The following is a 25,885-nucleotide window of genomic DNA, read 5'->3' on the forward strand; positions in this document are numbered from 1 at the left end:
TTTTTTTTAAGATTTTATTTATTTGAGAGAGCGACAAGAGCACAAGCAGAGGGAACTGCAGAGGCAGAGGGAAAAGCAGGCTCCCTGCTGAGCAAGGAGCCCAGCACCGGGCTTAATCCCAGGACCCTGTGATCTCGGAGGCAGACGCTTAACACACAGTTTCAAGATTCTGTGGGTCTGGGGTGGGGCCAAGAATTTGCATTGCTAATAGTGTTCACGTTCCTGTTGCACGTCTGGGGAGTCACCCTTTTAAGAACCATGGTCCTACACAATTAACTGCCCCCATTCATAAATACATTATATCATCTACTGAGCCACCCGGGCATCCCGGGATTGATTTTTTATATATATATTTGTTGTATAATGCTATGAAATATTTAGGCAGTATGTTTCATCGTGTGTGTGTGTGTGTGTGTATTCTTTACAAAAGTGGAAACCATAAACATTGAATTCTAGTCCACGATGTGTGTCGTGAGGTACTTGGGAGGAGTCCTTGTGTGTGCAGTTTACTGTGAAGTGTAACAGAAAACGAAGAGGGCTTGGGGGTGACCAGAGGGGTGGATTGAGTAGAGTAAGCATTTGTGGCCGAAGCTACATAACGGGTATGTGGGTCCTCACTGCGAGATTCTTTAAACTTTGCTGTATGTTTGAAATTTGTAGGGGCGCCTGGGTGGCTCAGTCGTTAGGCATCTGCCTTCGGCCCAGGGCGTGATCCCGGGGTGCTGGGATCGAGCCCCGCATCGGGCTCCTCCGCTGGGAGCCTGCTTCTTCCTCTCCCACTCCCCCTGCTTGTGTTCCCTCTCTCGCTGGCTGTCTCTCTCTCTGTCAAATAAATAAATAAAATATTAAAAAAAAAGAGAGATTTGTAGTTAAAATGTTGGGAAAAAAGGCTTCCAAAGTCAGATCTACAAACAAGCCTTCATCCTATCCCTCTTTTTCTAGAATGTGTGGTGTAGGTTTTTCAAGTTTTAAGTTTTTAAAATACAAGCAAATACACAGATATTCATACCACTCTCCTTCTTTCTTTGGGTGTATGCCATACTGTACTCACCGTAGTCACCTTGCACTGTGTCTGTGAGTCACCCCGTGACCAGCCGACGTCCTAAGTAAACCAGAGTGAAGCTTCAGGCCCTGTGGCTGCTGGCTCCTGGCCGGTCCGTGGCTCCTGCGCACATGCCGTTGTCTCCCTGGCTGTGTTTATGCAGAGCTGGAGTGCAGTCTACACCCCTTTGCCAGTTTCCATATTTACTGAGAGCTGCAGAGGTGGGGGGGCGGGGGGCTTCTGTGCTGGTTCATTTAAGACACTAGGTGGCGATGGAGACCCCGCCAGGGAGCGGGGATTACCTAACCGCCAGGGCTCCGTGACGCTGTGTGCTCTGTAACCAGGGAGCTGCTTGTGGAAGCACAGGATGTTCAGATTTAATTTTGTGGAAAGCGTCTTTCGTGAGGGTTTCAGCAGTCATGTTAGGAGCGTGATTGAATAAAACACGGAAACAGGAGCCTCTGGCGACCAGATTACTAGCGGCATCACCAGAGCCCCCAATGTGGGGATCCTGAAGGTTGAAACCACTGACCTCCAGTAACCTGCAGCTCATTAGAAGTTGAAGCTCATGCTGCCACAGGTCATGAAACCGGATCCTTAGATTTGTTCTGAGTTTGCGGTGCGACCTTTGCTGCGGAGGGATTAAAGATCTCTGTATTGCTAGTACCGAGCAATAGAAAGTTCTTTTGTTGTTTTGCCAGAGTTTGACTCATTTGCAAGGATATACCTAATTAGTATAACTTGGTTTGGGATTACCTTCATTTTCCTGTTCCTGTGGTCGGGCTTTCTGCTACGTATGATACTTACTATTAATGACCCTCGAGCTGCATTTCAGGGCAGAGGAAGGATTTCGGCAAGCTTTGTCCACTGCAGGAAGTTGGGGTCCTGTGGCCGGTTTAGGCTGCATGTGAGCCAGTCAGAGTCCGGGCCCCTGTGCCGCCCCGTGCCCAGTGCTCTGCCCATCAACCAGCAGGTTGCTGAGTTCAGGTGCCTTTTCCATTCATCTCTTGTCTCGCACTCAGTACTGCCTGTGAAGCTCAGCAGTACCCCTGCAGGAGCCGCACACAGATTTTCCCAGCCCGTTTTCTGGAAACAAATGCTACCTTACAGCTGGAATCTTGCCTGATGTACCCAAACCTATTTGGAAGGAAACTCTTTATCCGAAGGAGTTTTGAAACTGACTTTCCCTGGTGAAGGAACCCACCAAAAGTATGTGTAGACAGCCTTCCTCAGTCCTGAGAGCAACCACACACTTGACAAGAAACTGTGTGATGTGAACCAGCCTGAGTGTCACCATCTTCTCGTCCCCTGAGTCTTGATTGGAAAGCACAACGCAGCCTGATAAGGGGCAAAGCCTGGAGGGCTCGGGCTGTGTTTTATCTGGATGTCAACTTTTTCTGCTGCCGTAATTCTCCTTTTTGGCAAGGGGTAGAGGGGTGCCCCTTGGGACTCCTGAGCCAGAATCGGAGTGGGATGACTGCAGGCTCCTCTGAGTCCGTCTTCTCCCTTTACTACCCTAACAGATTGGCACACAGAACAGCCTGGAGCTTCTGGAAGACCCGAAAGCTGAGGTGGTGGATGAAATTGCTGCCAAGCTTGGCCTGAGGAAGGTACTGAGGCATTCTGCTGGCCTTTGAAGGGGGGACCAGGGCTCTGTGTTGGGAACATCCAGGTGGGCGGCATGGTCAGGCCTTCTCTGGAACTGACCTCCCAGCTGGTCGAGGTCGTGCCGGGCCCGGCATGTTGTAAAGCCTGCTTGTGTTTTCTGGACGCCGTAGCTTTTATGATCCTCGGATTTGAAATAGAAAGAGAACATTTCTCTGATTTAAAGTAAAATGAAAGCAATGATCCCTATGCTGGGGCTGTTACGTTGAGATCTGTCTGTCCCACTTCCTGAGGACAGCTTCAGAGGGTGGAAGAAAGAGGCAGCAGGAGCCAGACCCCTTCTTCCTGCCCAGGAAGGAGCCTCGCTGCTGCCTGCACACCGAGGCCTGGCCTGTTTGTGGGAGCCCTCCCTTCACGTGTCCTTGCCGCCCCTTCATTTTCTGCCCCGGGCGCTTGGACCTCTGGCACTCCCTCTTCCGTCATCCCTGGATTTCCTGTTGCTAGTTCAGCTGTGTGCGCACGCGAGGTTTCCTAGTTTCACTGGACGGTTAGAAGGCGGAAGAGCTTCTGTGTTGAGCCTGTTCATCGGGTCTGTGTCACATTCTTGGTGGAGTTCCCAGGAGCTTTACAGGAGGGCTTCTATAGGGAAATGGTGAAGGTGAATTTGAATACCTCTTAGAATTTCAATGTTCATAGCTATGTAAGTTTTATCCTTTTTCTTTTTTTTTTAAGATTTTATTTCTTTGTTGGACAGAGAGCACAAGCAGGGGGAGCAGCAGGCAGAGGGAGAGGGGGAAGCAGACTCCCCGCTGAGCAGGGAGCCCGACATGGGGCTCCATCCCAGGACCCTGGGATTGTGACCTGAGCCGAAGGCAGATGCTTCACCCACTGAGCCACCCAGGCATCCCATAAGTTTTATCCTTTCTTTGTTAATAAACTTAGTGAAAAAATAACTCCCTACAGATAAACGGGGGAAAATAGGGAATGTGTTTGTAAGCCTAGGGGCTTATAGAGCAAAGTCATTTTAACAAAAGTTTTAAGAAAACAGTGTCCTATTGTTACTAGTAAGGAATCAGCATCTTTTTTTTTTTTTTTAAAGTAGACCCCACACCAAGTGTGGAGCCCAGTGTGGGACCAGCGTGGGGCTTGGACTCACAACCCTGAGATCATGACCTGAGCTGAGATCAAGGGTCATACACTTAACTGATGGAGCCCCCCGGGTGCCCCAGGAGTCAGCATGTTGGTTTAGGGTCATATTTTGGTTTAAATTTTTGAAGTTTCTCTTGTTCAGTATCTTTCTCTGCTGCCCTAGCTGATTTCCGCCTGGCTTTGGCTCTGCTCTACTCACTGCCTGGGCCCGTTGACACCGCAAGGTTCCATTCCTTTGCTGCATCCTCCATGGGTTTTTTGTTTGGGTATTTTTAAAGAAAATGAAGTTCTCCACGTTTGCCTGGTCTTATGTTACAGGAGATGTTGAAGCGTTCTGTATCAGGGTTCTGCTGGACAGGGTCATGGGCACCACGTCCCTTCTCCAAAGGATGTGTACTCGGGGTCCAGCCCCACTTGCAAACCTCTCAGCCCGGTTCTGGTTCAGGAGGGGCAACCGGCTGTGAGGTTCATGCGCGCAGGAAGGCTAGGGACCACAGAGCACACAGACAGGCAGCTGTCTGGGACCGGCGGGAGGGTGCCCCAATAACGGGGTTTCAGCAGCTCGTGCCTTCACTTGCTCTCTTCAGTCCTGTAGCAGAGCACAAAGGGGCCACTCGGTAAGGACTCCGTGGTGGTGGTCCTTATTTTAAATGCTTTCTGTAGGGAGTCCATTTTCTTATCTCATGGAGAAAACCTTAGCATTTGAAATAGCATTGTCTCTGCTTGCTCATTGTCTGTCTTCCTCTTTGGGGTGTAGGCATTCTGTTAATCTGGTTCACCCCTGGGGGTTCCCCCTGAAGCCAGCACAGTGCTGGGTACAGAGTTGGTGCCCTGGGGCTTCTAACAGAGAAATGAGCTCTGCTCATGCACTGTCACCTCCAGGCCAGCACCGCCAGAGGAGGGTGGCCATTTTCATCTGGGTGGCGTTTGAAAGCTCTGGTAGCTTAGCTAAGGATCTGCCTCACCTAGAAAGAACTGGGTCACAGAAGTCTCTTACGGAAATGCTCATAAGGTCTCTGTGCAGAGGCCAGAAAACATTCGTCACTTGTTTCAGGGAGAGGCTCAGAGGATACTTTCCTTTTTTGTGCAGGTTGGCTGGATATTTACAGACCTCGTCTCAGAAGACACCCGGAAAGGGACCGTCCGATACAGCCGGAATAAGGTGAGATGAGATGGGAGTGCCCAGTGTTCACTTAGCTCAGCCTGCAGCTTGGTTACAAGCCAGCTCTGGCTCACGCTGGCAGGGTGGCTCTGCACAGCTTATCCTGGCTTTTTTTTTTTTTTTTAAGATTTTATTCATTCATTATTTGTCAGAGAGAGAGAGAGAAAATGTGCACACACAAGCAGGGGAACGGGAGGCAGAGGGAGAAGCAGGATCCCGGCTGAGCAAGGAGCCCATGTGGGACTCCATCCCAGGACCCTGGGATCACGACCTGAGCTGAAGGCAGATGCTTCGCTGACTGTGTCACCCAGGCGTCCCTCATCCTGGTTTTTAGACCAAATTATTTTCAACACTGTGTTCTTGATAAATTAAGGCTTAGTCTGTTGATTGTGTCTTGCAGAGCAACTCCCCCGGCCTTCACCCAGCAGTGTTTTTTGGAGGTCAGCCCGTGGGGGTGGATGCCTGATGCTTCTGGCCTTCCTAGTTATTCATGGTGGGAGAGGAGGAGTCTGTGACAGCCAGGGACTGTGGGTGTTTGTTTCATGCAGTATTTGACAGGCTACGTTAAGTTCTTGATATTTTCTAAAGAAGAAATAGGAGTATGTTTCCCCATGGTGCTGTAAAACTGGAAATGCCGGCTCTCTTTTCTTAGGACACCTATTTCTTGAGTTCGGAAGAATGTATCACTGCAGGAGACTTCCAAAATAAGCACCCTAACATATGTCGACTCTCTCCAGATGGACATTTTGGGTCCAAGTTCGTCACTGCAGTGGCTACAGGTATGTGCTCTGCTCCTCTCCTGGGAGAGTTCCAGCCACAGTAGATTTCCTTAATGTGCCTGTGGGACATGATTCCTCTTTCTGTGTTATGGTAAAAATCCTGAACTTACCCGCACCACCCGCAGAACTACTAGAATCGGGGCCTCAAATAGCTCTTCTCTCATCCGCTCAGCGTTCTGAGTTGAAGTCAGCTTGATTCTGGATCTTCACTCAGGGCTGCTTTTGCTCCTTCCAGTAACCAAAGATGACTGTCTGTCTGGCTGTGTAGGAGAAAAGGATTTACTGTGGGAGTCATTTTAAGACCATTTCTGAGTGTGTGTGTGGGGGGGAGAAATGATACGTGTATAGTATTCCATGCTATGTACATCATAAGTATGTAATAAAAAATCATCACCTATGAGAAGGTAGCCAAATCTTTTATAACATGCTTAACATATGCTGTCTTAGAAAAAACACCGGTCATAGGACTGTACAGTTTAAAAAGAATGGGAATTTTAAACTTGGAGAACCAACTCATGAAAGCACATGTATCTGGTCATTTTTTTTAAAGTAAACACTAACTTGGATCCTGTGAAGACCTGGCTTCTACTCTCACTGAACGGTAACCCAGTTTGTTCATGGTAGCCATCCTTCCCCTAGTTCTGTAGAAAGAAGCACCCCTAATTTAACAAAGACAAGTTTACAAGTAGCCCAAACATGTTGGTAAGTAACTGGATCCCCTATTAATCCCAGTTGAGGGAACTGTCATGAGAACCATGGAGAAAAACACTGCTTGAATTGTTAAGATCCAGTCGGATTGACAGCACTTTCTTTTTGAAATGAACGTACTTTTGAGGAGTGAGAGGCAGTGGCAGCACTTTCACAGGCTAGTGTGAATTAACTGAGTTGATTTATTTTTCTAGGACTGTTGTTGGGCCAGGTACTTAAGGGAGTGGATGGGAGTGTTGACCAGGGTTACAGGAAAGTAGTTCCTTGGCATAGGCTCTTTCTGTGAGGACAGCCGGGGAGAGCAGCTCAGACTGCACGCCAGGGAGGGGAGCAGGGAGGAGCACCTTTTGCGCCATCTGGAATTCTGCCATGCCCGTTCTGTCTGTGCCCCGGGGGGGCAACGTGTACCTTTTCCCTCCCCACAACACACCAGGCGGATGTCCTGGGTGCCACTGCTTAAACTGCTGGTTCTCCAACCTGCCAGACACCCTTTGAAACCCCTTGTTCAGGGTACTTTGCGATACCCTTTACTGTCCAGAGAGTAACGTTCATAGATGATACACCTGTCTGAACATGTCAGTGTAACAGAGGAAGCAGAGTGACCACCCGACCATAGCACAGAGCAGCCTACTTCTGTACGCCAGTGCTCGGGGACGGAGCCAGAGCTGACGTTCGCTCTCGGGCCTCACTGGCGCCAGTGCCGTGCTTTCCTGAGATGCTCACCGGCCCTCCGTGAAGCGCTGAGCTGGGTGTGTCCCCACCCCTTGGCTAAGAGAACTCACCATGGATTAAAACTGCGTATTTCTTTTTGTGCTTATGTATATAAAAAATGGTGGATTCTTCTTCCCTTTTTTTAAAAGATTTTATTTATTTGAGAGCACGAGCAGAGGTAAAGGGATAAGCAGACTCCTCTCTGATCAGGGATCCCGATGCCCTGGGATCATGACCCGGTCCCAAGACAGACATTTAACTGACCAAGTGACCCAGGAGCCCCTTAAATACAATTGATTCTAATCTGAGATCATAAATGGGGGTTTTTGCCTATAAGAATGTGCAGGGCATATTCAAGGTCGTGTGGGATGTGGAACGGTCCTTTGTTGTATGGGATTCCCCCAAACACCAGTGAGGTGTCCCACCTCTTCCACTCCAGCTGGCAGCCCTCCCCACCCCCCCAGCCGGGTGCCCCATTGTTGAGGGCAACCAAAAATTACTTTCACGGATTCCAGAACTGCTGTCTCAGGTTTCTGTGGGCTCCCATGGTAACCTAGACCTTTTAATTACTTTGTCTGTGGGGAGTTATTCAGTGGGCCAAAGGAACTGGCACATTTTTAGGATTATAAATAGTTTCTACCTGGGGGCTGCCCGTATCTTCAATTACTGATTCATACCTCTTGTTGGGAGGTGGGAGAGTCTAGATCATCCACGGAGTTTTTCCTTCCGAATTGCCACTTAACTGAAAGGCTTCAGAACTATAGACAGTAAATAACTCATCATAAGATCTGCAGTTAGAGTCCCTTTGTTTCTCTGCTGACTTGTCCCCCTCGTTGAACACTGCAATGAGCTCAGGCTTGCAGTACTCTCCCACTCTCAGGGGCGGCCACCGGAGGGGGGGGCCATCCACAGCATCCCACACCTTGGACCCCCAGACAAAGTGTGCTGTTCCCCCGCCTCAGTGGTTCTTGACCAGGAACGTGTTGCTGCCCCATGAAGCTGTCCGAGCTGCGCTGGCCGTACTCCATCCCTGAGTCCCCGATGGGCTGGGAAGGAGCAGGCCTGTGTGTTTGTGGCCGTCTCCCAGGAGACTGACTGTTGCATCTGGGGTTTATGGTGCTTCTGCGGGCACCGTGCTCACAGTTCCCCCACAGCTGCTGCTGCAGCTGTAGGCTCCACGTTGTCTCTTCCTGCCAAGAACAGCTCTAGACTGAGACCTGTGGAGAAAGAGAGTCATGATTATACGTGGGGTTTGTGCCTTTGAACTCGAAGGATCTAGCAGAAGGAGAATGCAGCATTGAGCCTAAGTTTAAACTCCCTGCCCCGATGGTGGCCTCTCTGTCTTGGTGGGCTGGCCACCCATGTCTCTGGGCTGTAAGAGTCCCTTCCTGAGGCTGCATCCCAGGCACAGAGTTCTTCTGCCACAGGCCCTTTCCTCCCACGTGCAGGTTTCCTTGGCAGATTGACTTGAGAAGGGAATGATCCTATCGTTAGGTTGTCCCACCGCCTCTACAGCCCAGCCAGTACAGGGTTTCCGGAAAGGATAAAGAAACCCATCAGGGCTTGGTGTCTTCCTCCTCGACATGGAAAAGGGCAGTTGGCAGTCCTCTCACTGAATCTACCTTTGGAAACTATCGATTTGGATTAATTTTGCTTTTGTTTTTTTTAAATTTAGGGGCTCCTGGGTGGCTCGGTCGTTAAGTGTCTGCCTTCAGCTCAGGTCATGATCCCAGGGCTCTGGGATCAAGCCCCACGTCAGGCTCCCTGCTCGGCAGGAAGCCTGTTTCTCCCTCTCCCTCTTCCACTCCCCCTGCTTGTGTTCTCTCTCTTGCTGTCTCTCTGTCAAATAAGTAAAATCTTTAAATTTTTTTTTTTATTTGAGAGAGAGCTAGAGACCATGTGTGGGGAGGGGCAGAGGGAGAGAGAAGGAGAGAAACTCCAGCAGATTCCTTGCTGAGCTCGGAGTCTGGCTGAGGGCTAGATCTCATGACCCTGAGATCATGACCTGAGCTGAAACCAAGAATCGGACACTTAATTGCACCACCTGGGGACCCCTGGATGTTGCTTTTTTTTTTTTTCTTAACAGCCTTCAGTTTTACAACTAATGCTTTCTCTTTCTCTGTTTCTCAAAGGCCAGATTTTTTTCTCCTATGGCCCGTCACACTTCAGTGCTCAGGCTAGAAGCCAGTGCAGGTTTACGATACCTGGAGTCAAACGAGAGCCAGAGGCACTCGCGGAGGGTGGGCGGCCCCACCGCACTCCTTCCCCACCTTGCCCGCTGCTCCTTCTAAACCATCGCGCTCATCTGTGGTACGATGATGGCACTCCTAACCCCGAGCACGCCAGAGGGTGAAGCTGCCTCGATGTTAGGGAGTGGTCACGGCCAGCTCTCCTCAGCGTGTGAGTGAGGGCCAGAGAGATGCTAGGCTCGGTTGTTGAGTGGGCCTCCGGAGCCCGTCTGTGCTTTTGGAAGCCGGCTACTGTTGGCCTCTGGTGCGTGAAGCCGAGCAGACGGCAGGCCCCTGGCTTGTCCCCTCTTAGGCTGTTCTGCAACCCCCCTTCACTTCTCTGACTATTTGGCCACCAGGTCTGGTTTCTGGTAAATGTTGGAAAGCCAGATGGAAAAAATTTCTATTCCCTAATCAGTAAATTATTTTGTTTTTGTCAAAGTAACTAAAACAGAGATGTTGAGGGTTTTAATTCTCCAAAGCTGGAAATGATAGCAGACATTAGTGTTGCCAGAGCCTGACCGGATGGCTCAAGTGCACGTGTGTGTGTCGGTGCAAGTCAGCACCCTCTGGTTGTCCCTCCTCCAAAGGCTCGGCCTGCCTTCGACAGGGGGCCCGTCCTTCTCTTCAGGATCTCGTCTCAGCCAGGTCCCTGCTCCGTTTAACTCACTGGGTGCTTCCCTCTCAGCGGCTTTTGTGCTGTGTCCCTAATTTTATGTCACACTGGACAGTTGATGGCATGACAACGGAGAGGTTAGGGGTGAAAGGCACGCGGGCCGTGCATAGCACAGTGAGCACGGCGGCCCCGGCTCTGCCGCACTGTCCGCACCTCCCGAGTGTGGTGCTGGAAGACCGTGTGGTGGCTCTGTGGGCATCTGCAGCGCAGAGACCCCGGTGCAAACTGGCCTTGTTTCACCTTTTGTCCTGCCCATCTCCATCCCCCTGCTCTGTCCACTCGGGAACAAAAGTCTGCTGGGATGTGGGGCTCTGTCTGCCGTTCACGCCCCTGACACCTGAGGACAGCACGCACAATTAGGGCGGGTATCAGAGACCTGTCGGAGGAGCTGCGGTGGCATCTTCCTGCCCCATATGCAGGCCACGTGCTCAAGCCACTCGTCAGGTTGCCGTCAGATGCTTTTGAATTCTTACCCAAGGCAGACTCTTGAGGGTTTATTTGTTCTGTGGGTCGGAATTGACGCGTAACACATACAGACTTGGTTTGAGTCTCCTCTGGTGGATTCTCCATGAAGGTCTCTCTCTTGCAGGTGGTCCCGACAACCAGGTCCACTTTGAAGGGTACCAGGTGTCCAATCAGTGCATGGCACTGGTCCGCGACGAGTGCCTGCTGCCCTGCAAGGACGCCCCTGAGCTCGGCTACGCCAAGGAGTCCAGCAGTGAGCAGTATGTGCCCGACGTGTTCTACAAGGTAAGAACACCACGGTGTGCAGAGATCATGGATGGAGAATGGTGTGGACGCTGACCTGTGTCAGACCCCGTGGCCCTATCAGCGCTGGTCTTCTGGTGCGGTCCAGAGCCCACCTTGTGGATAACGGCATTCCAGAGCATGTTCGAGGCTTCTCACCAGTAGTAGAAATAACACACACGGGGTTGGGGATCTGTGACACGAGATCCAACCATCGTGACACAAGCACAATTTCCATTTCTGAACGTAAGACCGGATATGTCAGCGCCTCAGCAGGAGTCATCAGTGGGGCTGTGCGGTGGGTACGTGGGCTCTCCTCAGGGCATCAGACGTGAGCTAACAATGTAGACACGTCATTGTCCATTTCTAAATCTTTGTTTCTTGTGAGAGCTATAAAAGCTATTTTTATTGGAGACTGTCCTGTTTGAACGCGTGAGGAGTTAGGTGCTTCCCTCTAGGACCGGAAGTCTGTTTTCCTCCTCAGCTTGGCAATTGCTCCTGCTTACAGGCCAGGCACCTCCTTGGTTCCTGATTGGGCAGACTCGGGTTTCTCTCTGGCACCGTCCTGCTGTCTGGACGGTTTCTTCAGTTCTCTCTCCGGGCGCGAGGCAGCTTTTGTCTGTCGGAAGCGTATCTTGTCTTCATGTTGAAGCTGTTTTCACCACATAAAGGATTCTGGGTTAGCAGGTTGGTTCTGCTATTACTAGATTCTGGGCGTTTCCAGTGGGGAAGCCGGCTGTTACCCTCATGGGTTCTTCCACCCATAATAGGGCTTGCCCTGCTGGCCGCTTTTTATGTTCTCTCTCTTTCTCTCTCTCTCTCTTTTTAGGATTTTTGTTTATCTCACAAAGAGAGACACAAGCCAGGGGGGGCAAGAGGCAGAGGGAGAAGCAGACTCCCCACTGAGCAGGGAGCCCGATGCGGGGCTCGATCCCAGGACCCCGAGATCATGACCTGAGCCGAAGGCAGACGCGTCACCGACTGAGCCCCCAGGCGCCCCTTGTGTTCTGTCCTCATTACTGCTTTCTAGCAGCTCGGTCTTGATGTGCTTGGGCAGTTTTTCTCACGTGTCCTGCATTTAGGGTTTGTGGAGCTTCTTGGGTCTGTGAGTTGCGTCATTTTTTGGCCGTCGTCTTCATTTTGTGTTGCTGCTGTCACAAGTGGCTGTCGGTGTGGTGGCCGTAAGACCAGACACGTGTGTTTGCTCACAGCCCCATGCTTGGGCTCTGGGCTGCGCTCAGCCTCAGTGGTGCTGGTTTGGCTCTGATTTTATTACCTGCAGCGTGAGGTGTTGGCAGCCCGAGCGCCTGGGCGTCCAGCCCTGCAGCAGTTCACAGCGTGGCAGTCTGCTGCTTCTCCCTGGCGGCCCGCATGAGCGTGTTCCTCTGCCCGCCTCTGCCCGTGCGCGCCCTGACAGGCTCTCGTTGTTCCTTCTGGCCCACCTAGCCTCTCCAAGGTCCTCTCCTGACTTTAAAGTCGGTGGATTAGTGACCTTAATCACACCTGCAGAATCCCCTTTGCCATGTGGGCATGAGTTCTCGTCTTACAGTCTTGGGGAGGAGGCCGGAGATACTTCAGGACCATTTTTAGAATTCTGTGAGTGCCAGTCGTTCAGTATCTTTTTGGGGCTTTTTTTGGTTTTGGTGGTTTTTTGTTGTTGTTTGTTTTGGTTCCTCCCTCTCCTTCGGGGACTATTTGGCTGCTTGAAGTCATCCCACAGCTCACAGATGCTCTGTTTGCTGTATTTCAGTCTGTGTGTGTGTGTGTTTTAAGATTTTATTGATTAATTTGGGAGAACAGAGATAGCAAGAGAGCGTACAAGCACGGGGAGCAGCAGAGGGAGAAGCAGACTCCCCACTGAGCAGGGAGCCCGACGTGGGGCTCGATCCTAAGACCCTGGGATCATGACCTGAGCCGAAGGCAGACACTTCACCGACTGAACCACCCAGGCGTCTCGTCAGTCTGTTTTCTCTCTGCTTCATTTTGGGTCTGCACTGCTGATTTTTGCAGCCCGTAGTCCTGACTTGAGTGGTGTCTGGGCTGTGGCCGCTCCTGGATGGCAAACTGTGTGGCCCCGGGTGCCGTGGCTGTCGCCACCGCACCTTTCACCTGGTGCTCCTCTGTCTCCACTTGACTGCATGCCCATGTGCGATGCAGTTATAATGAGCGTTTTAATGTTATCTACTAAATCTGTCTGTCATTTCTGGATCAGTTTTGATTGGCTGATTTTTTTTCCCTTCTGATTATGGGTTGTGATCCTGGTATTTTCAGACCCTGCATCCAGCATTTGTATCATCTGTGCGTTTGCAGCCGTTGTCTGTTTTTCCTTTGTATTGTCCGTCTTTTCTTTTCAGGTGTTCGGGAAGTTTTTGTTGTGTGCTGGTCACGGCGTATTAAAACCCACAGACCCTGGAGGACCTCTCCACCAGAGAGGGCTGCCCCTTCCTCTAGTGGGGAAATGGGGTGATGGGCTGTCCACTGCATGGACGCAGTACTTAGCTGGGTCACGTCTGACTCACATCTGTGTAAGAATCCATCTGCTGCTGATTCTTGCCTTTCCATAAGGTGTCGTCTTCCAGACTTTGCACTTTTGTCTCCTTGGCCCTGAAAGACTGGGAGATTTAGTTTTTGTCCTTAAGAAGTTTCCAGCTTGGCTGCTGCCTCGTGCAGTTTAAACACCCCATACACTGCAGAAATTTTGCATCATCTTGTTGGAGAATGGCCGTGTGTTTGAAACCCCAGCCCTGTGTAGAGCAGGTCTCTGTCTGCAGCAGTGGCCCTCCAGCAGGGGCGGAACCAGAGCTGCCAGCCCCTCGTGCTCTCAGGAGTGGGGAGAGCCTCAGTGTCACTCAGCACTCTGTCTGAGTTTTTGCTGCTTAGCTGTGTTGTTTCCAGGCCCTTCCTGCCGGCGGTACTTTGGGCCCCAGGTGCAGGCACGCTTCAGAGATGCTGCGGGCCCAGTTCCAGTCATCGCAATAAAGCGGATAGGGCAATAAGCGGGTCAGATGGGTGTTTTGGTTTCCAAGTACACGAAGAAGTTAAGTGTACATAGGATGATGTCTAAAAAACAGTGTGCATACCTTAATTTACAAATAGCTTATTGCTGAAAAATGTTAAGGGTCATCTGAGCTTTCAGCACGTCAGTCTTTTTGCCTGGATGTGGGTGGCTGCTGACTGATCAGGGTGGTGGCCACTGAAGGCTAGGGTGGCCGTGGCAAGGTCTTACTATGACAGCAGTGAAGTTCGCAGCATCGCTTGTTCCCTTCACGGCCCAGTCCCGGTAGCTTGTGATGCTGTCTGAGAGCAGTTGACCAGGAGAGCTTTCTTTCTGAATTGGAGTCCATCCTCTCAAACTGTGCTGCTGCCCCTTGGCAAGTCTGCGTAACATGAGAGATCCCCGTCCACGGGTCACCCCACGCATCCAACAAAGAAGGTTGAAATGAATCGCCAGAATGTGAGCAAATACTGTGGGAGAAATGGCTCATCACAGGGCTGCCACACACCTTCAGGCCGTGAAAACTCATGGTGCTTGTGAAGCACGGTACGAGGCGGTGAGACGAGGTGCGCCTGCTCCGTGCAATTGCAGGGGCTGCTCCCTGCGCGTCAGCGTTGAGCGGTGTGTTGGGGCAGCCCAGCCCACCCCGCGAGCAAGGCATCGCTGTACTGCTCCGCCACAGTGGCTCTGCACGTGCCAGTGGACGCCCGAGGGCAGCCTCCGTAGATGAGTCCTCTGCACCCTCGCCGCCCTTATGCCCACAGCTCTCTAAGAGCTTTTAAAATGCAGCTAGAGGGGCGCCCGGCTGGCTGAGTTGGTGAAGCGTCTGCCTTCGGCTCAGGTCATGATCCCAGGGTCCTGAGATCGAGTCCCACATTGGGCGCCTTGCTCAGTGGGGAGCCTGCCTCTCCCTCTGCCTGTCGCTCCCCCTGCTTGTGCTCTCTCTGCCAATAAATAAAAATACTTTTTTAAAAAAGAGGACATTATCAGTGCTGTAGAAGCTCTAGGGAGCCCCCTCTGACAGGTTCATCACTCCTTGGTTTTTCTTACTTGTACTGCTTGTATGTATCATCGTGTACCCCTTTTCGTGTGTGTTTCAGTGGGGTCACCGTGGTAAAATTTCTTGTGTGACCGCTCCTCACGTTCCTCACGTGTAGAACCAGAGTGCATTTGTTTCCACCGATGAGTAAGGTGCACCCCAGCCAGCCTTGTTCTCCTTGCCAGGGCTACACTGGTGGTCTGCAGGGTTTTGCTTCTACGAGTAGCTCAGGTCTCTGAATCCTGGTGCCCATGTGGGAGCAGCTCTGGGTCCTAGAGGCCAGGCGGGTGCCGAGGCATGGAATTGGGAGGAGGTGGGATCTGGGGCTTTCCTCTGACCAGGTGCCAGCAATCAGGCAGTGCTGCTGTCTGTGCCCTCACCCTCGCTGTGTGTGGTCAAGTATGCCTTCCGCACATACTACTTCAGTCAATAATGAGGCTAAGTATTTTTTTTTAAGATTTATTTATTTATTTGAGATAGGGAGGGAGGGAGGGAGAAAAGCAGGGGGAGGGAATCCCAAACAGACTCTGCCCTGAGTGCGGAACCTGATGCAGGGCTTGATTCCATGACCCTGAGACCACGACCTGAGCTGAAACCAAGAGTTGGATGCTCTCCCAGCTGCCACCCAGGGGCCCCGAGGCTAAACATTTTTAATGATCCCAAATTTTAGTGATTATAGGTTTTGTTATTAAGAATGGTCTCTGTGGCCACTATACCTTGTCCAAGATATCTAGGCCAAAATTTGATGATATAATTTCTTTACAGTGAATTGGTGGTTTTTCTAGCAAAAAAAAAAAAAAAAAAAAAAAAGATTTTATTTATTGATGAGAGAGAGAGCGTGCACAAGCAGGGGGAGCAGCAGGCAGAAGGAGAAGCAGGCCCCCACCAAGCAGAGAGTCTGATGTGGGACTCGATCCCAGGACCCCAGGATCACGACCCAAGCCGAAGGGAGACACCCAACTGACTGAGCCCACCTAGGCGTCCCTCCATCAATTTTTAAAGAAGATTTAAGTAGTTAATTTATTTATTTATTTGAGAGAGAGAGCAGGAGGAGGGGCAGAGGGAGAGAGAGAATCTCAAGCAGATTCCCCGCTGAGTGGGGAGCTCAATGCCGGGCTCCATCCCAGGACCCCAAGACCATGACCTGAACCAAAGTCAACCGCCCAGCTGACTGAGGCACCCAGGGGCCCCTCAAGTTACATGCTTCTGTGGCTTTTCTGAGATAGAGCTCACATGCAGTACAGTCCATGCGTTGAAAGTGCAGAATTCGGTGGGTTCTAGCGCGCTCACACACACTCCTGTACTGCTGTCTGATTTTAGAACACTTCTGTCCCCCAAACAGAGACCCCGCCGCACCTAAGCTGCCCGTCCCCGAGCCTCCCATCCCAGAGCTCCTGGCAGTCCTTCATCCACTTTGTCTGTGTGTCTGCCCGACAGAATCACGCCGTGTGGGATCTCTCGTGATGGGCTTGCTTCACCACTTTCCCAACATCTTCAGGTCCAGCCGTGTCTGTAGCGTGTAGTCCTCAGTCTTTGTCTTGCTGGATCTCATTCAGTGCCGAGTGGTGGGGGGGGGGGGCGGGGGGCACGCCCAGATGCTGAGGAGCTTTGGGCCTGGCCCTGAAGAGGGACTTTTGAAGCTGGGGACGACCTCCTTTGTAACAAAGAATTCACTTCCTCACCCATCAGGGAAAAAAAGCAGAGGCTGAGTCGCTGCGTGGAATTGCATCGTCTGTGTTGGCGGGTCTGTGCTACTGGCCGCGGGGTCAGCGGGAGCACTGGGGCGGCACTCTGGAACCCTGGCTGGAAACGCGGGGCCGGCAAGCAGAGGGGTGGGTCCCAAGGCACAAGGTGCGCTCTTCCTGTCAGCCGCTCTCTGAAAGGCCTGTGCGGCACGGGACGGCGGCTCTGTTGCGCCTGCTCCTTCCAGACTGGTGCAGCTGAGGGACCGCCCGCGGGGACGCCTGTCAGGTCCGGGGGCAGTAGTGGAGCTAGTGGTGCGGGGCGCTCCTTATCAGTCTTCCGAGAAAGCGGTTCCTAGCCCGTTGCGTAGGGGTTCCTCTCCTCTCCTTCATCCCCCGTGGTGTTTAATAAAACAGTTGGGCTTGAAAGCATAGGCCTCACTCTTAGTTCCTGTTTGTGGAGCAGGTCCTTTAGTGTTAAACCATTATTAAATGTCACATCAAACCACTCCATGCTGGGAACCAATATGAGAAACAGGAGCATTAGTTACTGCCTCCCCCCCAAAGTTCGCATCTTAAAAAGATGCATTTGTGATGTGATGTTTTGTAATGCAGAATCAGTGTTTTGACTCATTTTTAGGACCTGAGGGTGCCATGCTGAGCATTTGGACAGGAATTTCATTTAAGCCTCTTTAGGAAAGTTTATGGGTCTGTGGATGACAGCAGAACCTGGTGTCCTCATTAAAGAGCTCAGTGTGTCTTACATCTGAGGTGCCTCACCCAGGCTGTCCAGCGCCTTCAGCACCCAGCACACGCTCAGGAAACCCTTTTGTGCATAAGATGAAGGAATATTCCCTGTAGCTTAATCGGACTGCCATCTGTTTCTTTTCAGAGTTTTTAAAATTAAATATCAAGTAGATAGGAAAGATTATTTATAAAATGTGTTAAAGAGATAAAACATCACTTAATACCAAGTCTCCAATCTGGAGTTTAAGGGACCAGAACATTCCTGGGACACTCCTGTGCTTCCACCTGCTCCTCTTTCTCCAGAGGTGACCCCTGCGCAGTGTTGAGCTCCAACTTCCTGCTTCTGTCCCTGCGTCTACCTCCTGTGTTTGTTTTCTTAAACCAGGCGACTTGTGTACTGCTGTGGTTGACAGAGACTTGCTGGGCCCCCCGCCAGGACGGTCCCCCGGCCGCGTGTAGCTGTCAGCCGCCCCTCAGACTCCCACACGCTCTGTCGTTGCGTTGTAACTTGTACTGACCTGATGATGAGTGAGGGCAGACTCCTTCTTATTTGTGTGTTGGCTCTTCCTGTGTCCTGGGATGTGCGTGTTCAAGTCAGCTTCCTGGTGTTTCTCCTGGCTGGTTGTGTCTTTTGCCTTTGATTTGTAGGCGTTCTCGCAATGTTCCGTCCCCTCGCTTTGTCCGTCACACGTGTGACAGCTCTTAGCACGTCTCCTCTTTCCCACTTGTGGTGTCTTGATGCCAAAGGTTTATGTTTCATTGTGGTCAGCTTTGTGCCTCTTGTCCGTATGGTTCAGCATGTCAGGTCATAGGATAGTCTGTCATTTTGTATGAGGTTTAGGATTTTGTCTTGCACATTTGGGTTCTTAGCCTACCTGGAATTGTTTTCAGTGTATGGAGTGAGCAGAGACCCAACTGCTTTCTTATATTTCTTTTTTTAATCTCGTGGATAATCAATTGTCTGAGCACCATTTATTGAAAAAAAGCCTCTTCTTTGACCCTGTTGAGCTGTGGGGCTTCTGCCGTCTGCTTCCCCTCACCCAGGATGTGTCTCTCTGCTCCTCTCTGCCCCATCGGCCAGTTGTCCTGAACCAGCGCCAACACCATGCGATTGCCATCAGTCTGACCGTACAGTTACCCTCGGTACCTGATCTTCTCCCGACCCTTTACTCATCCACAGAAGATTGAGAACTAGCTCGCGAGTTGCACCAAAACAAACAAGTCTTATTAGGATTTCTTCACCCCCTTTTCTGTGCTGAGTTCCCCTGCGAATGTCGGGGGTGCTGCACCTGTCCCATGTTCCCCAGTGTGTCTCAGGGAGTTAGGGTCATCTGCATAGAGGTCCTGCCTGCCATCTGTTAGATTGTTCCTAGGTACTTTATGGTTTCTACATACTATAAATTGTGTCTTTTTAAAATTACATTTTAAACTGTTGTTTGAAACCGCTAAACGTTTGTCAACTTTGCTATCTGTTATTGGTTCCCCAAATTTACATGTACATTCTTCTGGGTTTCCTTCCTTCCTCCCTTCCTCCCTTCCTCCCTTCCTCCCTCCCTTCCTTCCTTCCTTCCTTCCTTCCTTCCTCTCTTCCTCTCTCTCTCTTTCTTTCGTTCTTTCTTTTTTTTAAGGTTTCATTTATGTGAGAGAGAGAGAGGGAGAGAGCACAAGCAGGGGGAGCAGCACGCAGAGGGAAAAGCAGGCTGCCCGCTGAGCAGGGAGCCGGATATGGGACTCGATCCCAGGACCCCGGGATCATGACCTGAGCTGAAGGCAGCCCTTTAACCAACTGAGCCACCCAGGCGCCCCTATTCCTCTGGGTTTTCTGCACAGATGCGCGTATTGTCCAGGAATGGCAGTTGTCTCTCCCTTCCCGTTCATTTCAGCTCCTGCTGGTAGGGCTTCCAGAACAATGTCCAGTGACCAGCGCTGTTGTCTTATTTTTAACCGTAAAGGAAGTGCTTTCAGGATTTCATCATTAACTACGAGTTTGCTGTGGGTTTGTTTGGTGATACCCTTCATTGGGTTGGAAATTTGCTTTTTACTTCCATGTCTTGTAAATTTCTTGCTCTTAAGAAGCGAGCTTCAAGATTATATTTATTTATTTGAGAGGGAGAGAGCATGGGCAGGGGGAGGGGCAGAGTGAGGGGGACAGAGAGAATCTCAAGCAAACTTCCCGCTGAGCAGGGAGCCTGACGCGGGTCTCGATCCCAGGACCCTGAGATCACGACCTGAGCCAAAGTCCAACACTTAGCCAGCTGACGCCCCCGGGCCCCCCAGGAAGTGAGCTCCCCTTGTCCCAGAGCTTGTGTTGTTGCTTCAGGTATGCTGTTGTTTTCTTGGCCTGCTTACTCGCCTGTTGGTGAAAGCAGCCTGGCAGTGCTTCCCACAAGTTTTTATACTCTTGCAGGACTTGAGACACTCATTTCTCATGCGTTTTAGGAAAATCAGTTTGAACAAAGAGACCTCTAAAGGCAAACATGGAAGTAATCCTCTTGGTCGTCCTGTGGGCTGTGGCTGTGGCTGGGTTGAGGGTCAGCCTTGCGAATGGCACATGCACCGAGTTTCATCTAAGGCTACTTGTCATGTTGTCTGTGATAACAAAAATGGGAAGCAATCTAAGAGTCCAATAATGGGGCATTAAACTAGAATATATCTCTGCGGTAGAATATTATGTGGCCACTGAAGTCATGTGCTTGAAAATTATTTAAAGATCTGGGATACAAAGACACAGACGTGGTGATCTGAAGGGGCACCTGCCCCCCAGTATTTATGGCAGCGATGTCCACAATAGCCAAACTATGGAAAGAGCCCAGATGTCCATCGACAGATGAATGGATAAAGAAGAGGTGTGGTCTATATGCACAATGGAATAGTACTCAGCCATCAAAACACATGAAATCTTGCCATTTGCAACGGCATGGATGGAACTAGATGGTATTATGCTAAGTGAAATCAGTCAGAAAGACAATTATATGATCTCACTCGTGTGGAATTTAAGAAACAAAACAGAAGATCACAGGGGAAGAGAAGGAAAAATAATAAAACAATACAAAATCAGAGAGGGAGACAAACCATAAGAGACTCTTCATCATAGGAAACAAACTGAGGGTTGCTGGAGGGGGTGGGAGATGGGGCAACTGAGTGATGGGCATTAAGGAGGGCATGTGATGTAATGAGCACTGGGTGTTGTATATGACTGATGACCTCTACCTCTGAAACCAATAATATACTATATGTTAACTAATTGAATTTAAGTTTAAAAAAAAAGGTCTGGAATAAAACTCAAAAACTCACAATGTAAAACCATACATATACCTGCATATGCAGCGTGGAGATACGTGTGTGGGTGTTTACGTGCACATTCTTATGTGCGTGTGTACAGAGGACAGGCCTGGAGAGCTTGGGGGTCCGTGGGAGGGTGGTCGGTGCTTGTCTGCAGCTCTGATGTGTATGTCCCGGTGGGTACTGTGCAGCCAGCGAAGAACGGCTGGGGGAGGAGGGGAGCGGTGTAACCTAGAAACACCGTGACGCTGGAGAAGGAAGGGACGGGAGTACTGCAGTGATATCCAGGGCCTGTTGTTTGTAAAAGTAGGTGCTTTTCTTGAGTCACCGCTTGGCACGTGTATCCTGGGGGCATGCAGGGTGGAGGCGAGTGTGGTCTTTTCCTTTCTGTCTCTCTGTGCTGCTTTGCTCCACACATGGGTTCTGTTTATAATTTACAGCAAGAGTTTTCTGTGTTCGTGGTCACACACTTGATCCCTGCAGAAAGACACGAGGAAGGCCTGGTGAGCAGTAGCCACTGTTTGCGTCTGGCGTACTTCCTTCTTTCTTTCCTGTTGTTTTAGATCGGTTGTTTAGATGGTGATTGTAGGGATAAAGGAGTACGTTACTGAGCGTGTTTAACAACTGGTGGCTACTTCGCTTGTTCCTGGATATCGTTAGGACTTCTGGTGTGCGTTGGTGCTCCCCATGGTGGGGTGGGTGAGGCGCGCCTGGAGGTGGGTCTGCAGGTGTGCTGTGTGTATGGTGTTCGGGGCTGTTGCCTGGATGCGATCGTCGGGGCCTAGAGCTGGAGATGAGCATCCAGGGCCAAAAGAGCCCTGGGCCTTCAACACGGACAGGGCTGCAGCAGAGACCAAGTGTGTACCCCCGGGGTGCCAGGGTACACCCGGAAGCCAAGCAGAGGAGGAGTTTCCTTGTCACGTGGTGCCGACAAGTCCAGAGTGGGGGTGCTATCACCCCGTGTGACTGTCAGGGCCCTGAGCAGCTAGTGTGGAGAAGATAGGGCTGGTTAGCACAGGTTTAAAGAAGAGACTGGGGAAGAACCGAGTCTGCTGGGAAGGCAGGTGGGGCAGTGGATGGTGCTGGTGTGGGAAGCAGGATCAAGACACTTTCTTGTATGTTTTTTTTTTTAAAACAGAGAACCCACATGTGTGTGCTATTGGCGTTGGTTCTGTGGCAAGGGGTGACTGGTGGTGGGAGAGGACCTGATGTGGGGTAGGGGCTCTGGGGCATTCAGAGACAGGAAGGGACCAGGAGGGGGTGGACATGGGCCCCGAGCTCCCGAGCTGGCGGGCAGCTGGTGGAGGGCTGGGACTGGGAGTCTTGGAGGGGCGGTTTGCTCACGGGAAGTCCGTCATCAGCTGAGAGCAAGGCAACGAGCTGGTGGAGCTGCTGGGAGCTTGGAAGTGAGCATCTCGATAGCGGGTGAAGGGATGGCCGGGGACGGGCAGCAGGACCTCGAGGGGCTCATGTCACAGTTCAGTTTCGTGTGAATCAGGAGTGGAGGTCTGTCTCTAAGTTAACGTATGGGACATTTTACTAATATGAAATCAAATGTTTGTTTATTGGGGAAAACTGAATTTTTGGTTATAGGAAAATAGGCACCCCAACACCATTCCTCACCTGCCCTTCTGTCACTCACTGAGCACACGTGGATGCAGGTGAGCTTATAATGGCGTCATCAGTGGGTCTGCAGGCTCTTCACTCAGTCCGGACCTAGAGACTATGCCAGGTGTCACACCTGGTTCCTGGGACGACAGTGGTGGGCAGGTCACATTGGTGTCTTCCTTGTAGGCTGTCTGTGGGGCAGCTGGGGAGGGTGTCCCAGTGCGGTGTGACAAGGTGCTACAGAACCTTGAGAGTGAGAGCCAGGTGGGGAAGAGCCCATCTAGGGCCCACACGTCCGGAGGGCACACTGTGTCTGGGAGCCAAGGCTCTGTGGTAGCTTCAGTGTGCTAAGATGGTGAGGTGGGTGGTGGGAAAACATGGACAGAGACGTGGAGGGTGGTTCTGGGACATTCCTGCTGGATGGGACGTGGAGGCAGGAGGATTTCGCAGCATGCAACACAAGCTTCACGTGCCAGTGGCTGGGCTGGGAGAGGGCGGCAGGAGGGACATGTGAGGTAGGCCTGCAATCAGTGTGAGACACAGTAGGAGGGGGCTGGAAAGCAGGTTGCGGACAGGAGGTCCGTGTTGTAGAAGACCCTTCTGGGGCACAGAGTTAGGGACCCCAGTGAGAAGGCTGGTGCTATAGTGCAGGGGCATGTGTCCACTTCCTGTGGCCTTTGGGCTGAGAGCCCTGGAAGCCTCCAGGATGGCAGGGAGGAACCCAGGCTGGAGCCAGGTCTCTGGCTGGGATGAGCGGGCAGGAGCTGGAGTCAGAAACTACGATGAGTAACACACTGAGAGCCAGGGACCAGTGTTTGGTGTTTGAGGTCTGGCCTGGTGGGTCGGGAACAAAGCCAAGCAAGCCTTTTTTGGCATTACCTACATTGGAAGCCCTGGAGGAGGTGAGAAGACGGAGGTGGTGGGGCAGGAAGGTTGTGGGGAGGAAGGTACGTAGGCGGGGCTGGGGGCGCCCCTCCTTTAAGGAGCTGTCTGTTGAGGGACCCGGGCTTGGCCTAGTGCCTGGCACTTTGCGCAGTGCTTCGTGGGCTACCCCGCGCCGCGCTCTTGGTGTGTGCTCCGCATTGCTTGTCGAAGGAGAGCTGCATTTCAGGGCATGATGCGTTCTCCCAAATCTCCAAGAAGGTGGCGCAGTTCCTGCGCGCAGGCTGGGCTGCAGACCACCCTGCCCTTACCTGTGCATGGGCGCGGCGGCGCTCCCAGGACCCTGCTCTGCACCTGCGTCCTCCCAGGTCTCCTGTGTCCTTCGTGAATTGCTTTGGCGGGGGCCGCACGTAGGTATTTGTAGGCGAGTCGTTGTTTCTGCATCGTTTGTCGGGTCTTTGTATATTAACCCTTTGTCCTATGTTGCAAACACGTGCCAGGCTGTCATTTTCTTTTTGTTTTTCCTACAAAGAAGCTGAAACAGTTTCTGATCTCAAAGATCCTTTTTTGGGGCACCTGGGTGGCTCAGTTGGTGAAGCATCTGCCTTTGGCTCAGGTCATGATCTCAGGGTCCTGGGATCCAGCCCCGCATTGGGCTCTCTGCTCAGGGAGGAGTCTGCTTCTCCCTCTCCCTCTGCTCCTCTCCCTGCTTATGTGCTCTCTCTGAAATAAATAAAACCTTAAAAAAAAAAAGATCCTTTTTCACTATAATTTGTGCTTTTGTCATCACATTTAAGAAATAATTCTTTACTCCAAAACTGTATATATACCTATATTTTTTTCTAGCGTTTTTTTTCCCCCTAAAGATTTTATTTATTTGAGAAAAAGAGCACAAGCAGAGCGACAGAGGCAGAAGGAGAAGCAGACTCCCCGCTGAGTAGGGAGCCCGATGTGGGGCTCGATCCCAGGACCCTGAGATCATGACCTGAGCCGAAAGCAGATGCTTACCTGACTGAGCCCCCAGGCGCCCCTTCTAGTGCTTGTATCTGTTTATTGTAGTTCCATAATACATTTTTGTATTTGTCAGAGTAAGACCCTGCATTCATTCAGCTTTTTTAAACAAATGTTTTAATTACAGGAGATTATGTTTGCTACACAACGGGCATTATTCAGGACCATTTAGCAACCAAGAAATTGCCAGGGCGCCTGGGTGGCTCGGTCGGTTAAGTGTCTGCCTTCGGCTCAGGTCATGATCCCAGGGTCTTGGGATCAAGTCCCTCATCGGGGTCCTTGCTTGGCGAGGAGCCTGCTTCTCCCTCTTCCTCTGCTCCCCCTGCTTGTGCTGTCATGATGTCTCGCTCGCTCTCTCTGTCCCAAATAAATAAGTAAAATCTTTAAAAGAAAGGAAAGAAAGAGATGAAGGAAGGAAGGAAGATTGCCAATAAGAGATTCTGAACAACGTATTAGCATAATACCCCTGTCTAGGAACAAGGATTTTGTGGCACCCGTGGCACCTGTTCTTTCCCTTGAGTTGGAGGTAGCAAGTCTTGCTCAGCACGAGTGCTGTCAGGACCGGGGTCTGTGGCCACAGAGTCCCTACGGGGGGGGGAGTGGGGCTGGAATGTGTGACCTCACGGCGCCAGCACTGGGTGGAGGAGGAGAGTGCCCAGTTCCGATGCTGAGCTCCTGAGTTGATGTGGGTGGACCGGGTCTCTAACCCCCTCCACCCCTACCAGGCTCTCGATCTCAGGCACATGAATCACCTGGTAGCCCTTGGTGTCCTCATGTGTTGAGGACCGGTGGTTGTAGACACATGGCTAGCCTGGACTGTTCACCACCAGCGCCTAATATATGTCAGCTCCTGGTTCTTTTTGCATCGAGAGACACTTTGGTGCTTATCGACAGGATTGTTTCCTAGACAGTGATTCTTTGAGAAACTCTGTTCTGAGAATTTTGATTTTTTTCTTTGAGGTCAAATCAAGCTGCTGGCTGGCGTCACTTGTTACCCTTCTTGCCAGTTGTTTCGAAAGAAGAACAATACAGTGGGGATTCCATTAGCCTTTTCCAAGCAAGATGGCACTCCTGGTCAGTGGCGCTTGCCCTTGTCCTGGCACAAGCACAGACACGGCTCCCTGGACTTCTCCAAGATATCACGGCGGTGGCGCCGCTGTCTGCAGACACGGCCGTGGCAGGTGCCGGGGCACCGGAGACCTCAGGCTCTGCCTGTCCCACAGGCTTGCTCCCTGTGGAAACAAAACCGCTAACGCTTTGTCGGCTGCCGACCTGGGAATTAAGAGGCCCTCCTCCCCCAGCCCAACATCTGCTGATGCCCATAAAAAGTAATTGCTTTTGAGACGCTGTATTGGGACTGGCTGGCAAAAACATGGATGTGGAGGCGTGGGGGAGAGATAGAAGTTACCTCTTCCCCCCCGGGGAACAGAGGGGGGTGCAACACCTTTATTTTCTTGGGGAGCAGAAAGGTACAGTTGGGTAGTTAAATTTGAAAGAGAATAGCACGACACAGAAAAAAGAGAGAGGGGCATTTAACAAGAAAAATCCCTAGAGGGGAAGATTAAAGCGAACAGGTGCTGGAAGAATGTTTCTGCATATTAGAGCTTAATTAGATTTGAAGATGAATTCCAGATGGGCTAATTATGTATGAGTTGTTGCAGGTTAGTTCTTGTAGGGGCAAGCGTGTATTTTTGGAAGTGGTGATTTAGTTTGATTGGATTTGATTCCTGCCTCCTACCATATCTCCTTCATCGAGAAACTGCCACTTCTGGGGCCCCAGGACCCACTCAGCCAGCTTGTGTCTCGGGCTGCCGCCGTCCAAGCTGGTAGAG

The 25,885-nt window shown here is 51.2% G+C and overlaps 1 protein-coding gene across 2 annotated transcripts in view; it reads left to right on the forward strand.

Annotated features, from left to right (window-relative positions):
- Nucleotides 1–25,885, forward strand: part of NPLOC4 (NPL4 homolog, ubiquitin recognition factor) — a 60,550-nt gene that overhangs the window by 23,026 nt on the left and 11,639 nt on the right. For both annotated transcript variants that reach the window (XM_040640021.1, XM_040640022.1), the window contains exons 9-12: nucleotides 2,566–2,652; nucleotides 4,887–4,958; nucleotides 5,611–5,737; nucleotides 10,650–10,810. In XM_040640021.1, the coding sequence (XP_040495955.1) occupies nucleotides 2,566–2,652; nucleotides 4,887–4,958; nucleotides 5,611–5,737; nucleotides 10,650–10,810 (447 nt within the window). The remainder of the gene's footprint in view (nucleotides 1–2,565; nucleotides 2,653–4,886; nucleotides 4,959–5,610; nucleotides 5,738–10,649; nucleotides 10,811–25,885) is intronic.

The sequence above is a fragment of the Ursus maritimus genome, unplaced genomic scaffold (assembly GCF_017311325.1).
Source record: "Ursus maritimus isolate PB19 unplaced genomic scaffold, ASM1731132v1 scaffold_24, whole genome shotgun sequence".
Lineage (NCBI taxonomy): Eukaryota > Metazoa > Chordata > Mammalia > Carnivora > Ursidae > Ursus > Ursus maritimus.